Source organism: Urocitellus parryii, chromosome 1 (genome assembly GCF_045843805.1).
Source record: "Urocitellus parryii isolate mUroPar1 chromosome 1, mUroPar1.hap1, whole genome shotgun sequence".
NCBI classification, from domain to species: domain Eukaryota; kingdom Metazoa; phylum Chordata; class Mammalia; order Rodentia; family Sciuridae; genus Urocitellus; species Urocitellus parryii.
This window is the reverse complement of record NC_135531.1, coordinates 102,082,715-102,088,835: the sequence shown is the minus strand read 5'-3', so window position 1 is coordinate 102,088,835 and position 6,121 is coordinate 102,082,715. Positions and strand designations below refer to the sequence as shown.

The 6,121-nt window shown below is 32.6% G+C and overlaps 1 protein-coding gene across 1 annotated transcript; it reads right to left on the bottom strand.

Annotated features, from left to right (window-relative positions):
- Positions 1–743: 743 nt before the first annotated feature.
- Positions 744–5,905, bottom strand: LOC144253965 (serine protease inhibitor Kazal-type 12-like). Its single transcript, XM_077796700.1, has 4 exons — positions 5,845–5,905; positions 4,271–4,296; positions 1,019–1,146; positions 744–789 (listed from the first exon to the last, which is right to left on the bottom strand). Exons 1-4 carry the CDS (start codon positions 5,903–5,905, stop codon positions 744–746), a joined length of 261 nt encoding a protein of 86 aa, XP_077652826.1.
- Between the last annotated feature and the right edge of the window lie 216 nt (positions 5,906–6,121).

Here is a 6,121-nt window from a genome sequence, read left to right as displayed (position 1 = left end):
AGTTGGAATACTTTGTCTTTCTGAAAAGTAACTGAAAGTACTGATTGTGTCCATCCATCTCTAGATTTCTAAGAATCTATAACATAGTAATGGATCTATACTTTCAAGCTTTTTCACATCTCCCAAATGTAGAAAATTCTGTTTTCTGTGGTACGCTGTATTTAACCGATAAAGTCAGAGACCAGTAAAAGCTGCCTCAGAACCTGTTTAGCTGCTCAATGACTGAAGTCACCAACATTTTATTCCACCTGTTATTTATTTCTGGACTCAGCATGTAAATTAAGGCTCTAAAACTAAATATGTTCTTTATGGAAAAATACTTCCCAAATATAGTATGTACTAAAGACTGCTAATTTGTGTCCAATTATGCACATTTAATTCCTTGGATCCAGCTTTATTTTCCATGAAGTTCATCTGCATAACTTCTAAAGAATTGAGCACTGATTGGAGAATTATTGATTTGATAAGTGTGGTAATATTCTAATCTCTGTTTGCAAACTGTATCCTTTTATCCTGAGGTGGTATAGCAATTATTCTAATTCAATTTTAAAAAGTCTCCTCCATTATTACTTGAAAAGAACACCACTGTAGAAATTTTGCCAGGATCACTTTATTGAAACTACTTCCTTTTGTGCATAATAACTGATAGGAAATACATTGCAATGGTGACTGGGGAAAAAAGAAGACATTTTCTAAAGTAAAAGCAAACTAAAGACACTTCCATTATTGTAATGTCGAAGGAATCAACATTTCCCTTCATGTTTGAAACCAAGTTTTCCATTTCTTTCTCTGAAAGAAAAAATAAGTTATTCAGAGATGAAATGGAGTACAGAAAGGCACAAATCCAGACCGGGTGAACTGAGAAAGGGCATTTACACTTCCTAAGCCTCAAGTGGGGGGATAATAATATTGTTTTATATGAGAGTTATCTGTAACATACATTGAATAGTAACATCTTAATAGTTTCCCTGACTCATATCCCATTTACCCAACCTAAAGGGGGCCTTCATGTGCTTACATAGCTGCTTTGCAGAATTCACAGAGATTTGGGTAAGTTTTCCCATCAGTGCCACACACTGGTTTGTTTGTCTTTGGGCAGGATTTTCCATCTGTAGCTGGTTTCTTCTCATAGTTGCTGCACAAAGCCTGTAATTTAAATGTCTTTATTTCATGAAAATGGCATTGACATCATTTGCTCTCTTTAAGAATTTTAAAAAAATATTAGACTTATGTGCTTAGAAATCCTTCAAAGAGCTGAAGACCAAATGTAAACCTATCCTGCAGTCCTAGCACCTAGAGATACCTTTTGTTAGCATTTTGTTATTTTTCCTCCCATCTACCTCTTCTCTATGTATTATATTGCCATATGTATAAGATTAAAAATAGAACTACACTATATTTTCATTTATTCTTTATCACTTTCTTTTTCTTTTCTATTTTTCATATTCTAAAGACAAGGCTTTGTGGTATATATAATATTCCATCATAAAAATGTAACATGATTCATTTTACTTATAAACTATTATTATATTCTTCTCCTTTCTTTTTATACATTAATTTGGTGGAGATGACTGCTTCATATAGCTTTTGAATCAAAAGTTTACATTTGGTGAGGTGAAGATTTAATTTACTAGAAATTTATATATATATCTTTTTAAGAGAGAATATCAATGAAGGGTAACAAAAAGTGAAAAATGTTTAATTTAAAATATATATATAAATATATAAATTATATATATATATATATATATAGTAGTTTGTATTCTCTCTTTTTAAACATCACTTAATTTCCAAATATCTGCTCCTTTTTTGTTTAGAACACTCTTTATTTTTATTGTATAAATCCATAAATAAATAAGGTTAAGTTATTCACTATTTACTCAGCAAATACTGAGTATCCACTGAGTACCACTACTTTGAATTTCTAAGGCAGTATAATCAATGCTCTGATTGAAATCCTACAGCTAAATTTTTCCTCAAGGAAGTAGCTGTTGCCGTAAAAAGAAGGAAGGATCTGGAAAAGACAAAAATAACCATATGTTATCTTAAATTAGATCTTTGGGGGAATTTGAACAAGATGATAAATAAGTGAATTGTTACACATCAGTATAAATTCCCTAATGTTGGTGTTGTATTAAGGTTATATATAAAGTTAAGGAAGCTGAGTAAAGGATATATGCTATTGTTTGAACTATTTTTACCCCTTTTTTATAAGTCAAATTACTTCAAAGAAAAGACTCAAAGGCAAGTTTTTTTTTTAAAAAAAAGCTAAAAAAATCAGCCAATTTTAGATTTCTTCATCAACATATTTTAAACAATGTTTGTAGTACCTGTGCAGATAAAAAAAAGACACATACCAAAATTTTTATAGCAGGCTAATTTTCAGAAAATGGAAGTGATATTGCATTTCCCATCTGATAGTTTTCTTGAATACTCTAACATTTACTTATTCTTTATTCATCCTTAAATTCATCTATGCATCAATCCAGCAATGTATTTATTGAGTTAGTGCTATGATTAAAAAGCATGAGGGTTAAAAAATGAAAGAAAATTCTGACTTTAAATAGCTCACATTTTAAGAGAGAATACTAATGAAGTGTAACAAAAGTGATAAATGTTAAATTTAAAATATTAATACTTTAATAGACATACAAATGGCAAAGCAATCCTTCTTTGCTGGAGACAACTACAAAATATAAATTATTTTTTTCTTAGGTCATTTCCATAGGTGCAGGACACATGAAAAGAGGTATAAAAAGTTCCTTTTAAGTGAGAAAATAGCACATTTTTCCATGGAGGTACAGACAATGTTGGTAAATATCTTCCAGAATGAGCAATATTAGCAGTGTGGTTTAAACTTCAGGTCATCATTGAATAGCAAATGAATGAGGTTGAACAAGGAGGTTGACAACAGATGGGCTAGGCAAAATAATTTGGATATTATCTTTATAAGAGGAAAAAATCTGTAATTTACAAGTAAGAGCTTCATGTACAGATAAAGTGTTAGGAAAAAATGTTCTCTAGTGCCACTTTGGAACTGTAGAGAGCATTTATTGAATGAATTAATCTTTTAAAAAGTGTTAGATTTGTTTTTCTTCCTGTACATATTTAAAACATTTGACATTCAATTAGAGAAGCAAAATAAATATAACTTGGTCATTAGATGAAACCATTAAATTTACAGTTTAATAATAATTTACTTTTCTTTAACATTTATTGTAAACTAAACATTCCTCCATAGGCTTTCTGTACATTAGCTCATATGCTTATTATGAATTAAATGCTATTAGTAGCTGAGTTTTCTTGATAAAGAAATGGAGGAGAAAGGTAAAATAAGTTCTTAAAAAATCAAACACTAACTAAGTAACAGGGCTAGAATAAGAACTGAATATTCTTTTCTTCAAAGTCCATTTTTTCAAAAATAAACTACATTTCTTCATGAAGTATGTTTTTAATATATATAGGCATATATAATTTAAAAATATAAATTATACTTTTATTAACATAGTCTCCTCATTACCCTCTCAGGAATGTGTTGTCTATTATTAATTGCAAGCTTTATGAGGGGTTTCAATATGTATGAATCTGGAAACTATGTACTTTGTTTTCAAATTTGTTAAGAGAAATTTAGATCTGTGATTCCCAAATTCTCATGTATATAAAAAATGTCAGGGAACTTTTTGAAATGCAGATTCATAAGCCTTCCTTCCTTAGAGATCCCATTTAGTCCATATGTCTAAAACCTATGTGTGGGGATCAGGAATGTGTATTTACCAAGCATTGATTTTTTACTTTTATGCACATGGTACTAAGATCTAGAGTGACCACATCCTCTAGGTTACCAGAGAAGGTCCCAGTTTATGATGACCTTCTTGCTATAACTATGCTAAGTACAATTTTCACTCTCAAAATTATCCTGATTTGAAAAATAAATGCCACTTGCCTCACCCTTTTATAGATTACACTGTGATTATACAGGCTTTGAGTGTAAAATCCTTGCATGTAATTGTGTTTTCTGGCCCTTTGGAGAAAACAGGAAGTGATTTTCAAGTCTTTTCCCTCTGTTGAGGAATGTGCATCTATACCAGTGGTGATACTGTTGAAAACCATGTGTCCTGGGCCGGACTATCATCCCAACTTCTCACCAGGCCGGCCATGGCCATGTGAGCTCAGAAGATCAGGGGGAGCAGCCACAGTGCTTCCCCATCTAGGGTCACCCTTGTATAAGACCTGTGATAAGAAAGGGCTTGTGTGAGAGAGAAGCACATACCTGATAGCTCTTGTGGCTCACAGCCTCTGCAAAGAGAAAACAGGCACTGATAAATCACAATGAATCAGAGTTCCAGGATTTTACAGTTAAAATAAATCTCAGAGATCTTCCATTACTTCTCTTTGGCTTTATGAATGAAGAACTGATTAGTGCTTTTATTGGTATATCAAAATGAATCCTACAATGATGTATAACTTAAAAAAACAATAAAAAACAAAATAAAATAACAACAACAACAAAAAGGAACTGAGACCCAAGAAGAGAGGAAACCTATGCCAAGACACACTGCTTGTTAACTTCATGACTGAACGAGAGGCCACATTGTAACCTATCACTACAAAGCTCTCTTTATTGTGTTTGATTTTTGTGTGGCTTTTATACAAACATATTTCTCAGATCTCTAATGCTTGACTTACAACGAGGCTATACTTGGAGAAATGAAGACACACTCCTCAGCATGTTTCTAGTCAGTATGTACCTCCTTAGAGATGCTAGAAAGATACTGAAGATTCCAAAACCAAAGTCATCTGATAAACAGATAGACAAGGCAACAGGTAAACACGATAATACAAATAATTTTGAAATCACTAAAAAGAATCATAGGATTTACCACCATTGCCACTAACACCATTCTACCATCTCCTGGGGGACTTCTGTATTTAAGTACTGCATGAAATCTTGCATGTGTTAAGTCATACAATCCCATTTTTAAAGTAAAGGAACCTGAGCTTTGGGTCAAGTGACTTGGCACCTTTTAACTGTAGAGCCAGGAATCAAACCCAGAAAACTTACAGCACATAAATTTTATATGTATCATTAGCATGTGATAAATAATAGTTAGAGAAAGGAAGTGACTTGTTCAGTTTTAATGAAAGAGATAGACACAAAGGAAGATTTAAAAGCAAAATCTTAGAATTCCAGTCCTGGGTGCTTTCCACTATATTACACACACCTATCTCTCTCTTCTCTCTCTCATCTCCCTAATCATCTGTGTCTCTTCTTTTTGCTTATCTAGAGGTAAGAATGACTCAGTTTTCTATAAAATGTCTTGAACATTCTAACACTATTATCTCTAGATAATAATTTTTAAAAGATGACTTTAGTTGAGATTTCTAATTTTAACATAAAATTCTCCCTGAAGAAAGAAGCTTATTTGTAACCTTATGCTGTTAATTGTGGCCTTTTGAGGAGAACACAATTGGCTTAGGATTCCCAAAGTAGCCCTCCGGGGCCCATTAGTACAGACTTCTTGGCTCATGGGATGTGATTTCTTCTTCTTCTTCTTCTTCTTCTTCTTCTTCTTCTTCTTCTTCTTCTTCTTCTTCTTCTTCTTCTGAATTTGATAAAACTATTTCTTGTATAGTATCAAAGAGAAAAATCATAGTAGCTAACTTGTGCATTAAAGTCCCTCTAAATCAAAAGTATGACAGGTAATCACCATTATAAATAAACTTTATCATCATCATCATCATTATCATTCTCATCATCAACAACAAAAATATCCCATCATAACTGCTGACATTGACAGTCTGGTCCAGAATTCCATATGTACATACATGAAATGAACAACTCACCTGTGAAGAAGAACAAGCAGGCCAGGCTGACCAAAAGCAGAAAAGTACCTGGTAGCTTCATGGTCAATGAGATCTGAAAGGTCTGTAGGAAATAGGCTAATAGGGTTCAACACTGTGGGTGTTCTACAGGATGTATTTATAAGTGGATCCATATGCATGACTTTAAGTACCTATACATTTGTCAGTCACATCCTCCACCCTGATTACATAATCTATTTCTCAAAAGAGGAGAGACACTGAAAACCAAAGAAGCTTATCTCAGTTCTTTTTCAAACCG

Bases quoted from the DNA above. Each gene is read 5' to 3' on its own strand.
- LOC144253965 (XM_077796700.1), bottom strand. From the start codon at position 5,905: ATGAAGCTACCAGGTACTTTTCTGCTTTTGGTCAGCCTGGCCTGCTTG. The intron at 1,147-4,270 runs GTATGTGCTTCT...TTTAAATTACAG, and splicing joins TGAGCCACAAGAGCTATCAG to GCTTTGTGCAGCAACTATGA. The intron at 790-1,018 runs GTAAGCACATGA...TTTTTCTTTCAG, and splicing joins GAATTCTGCAAAGCAGCTAT to AGAAAGAAATGGAAAACTTG.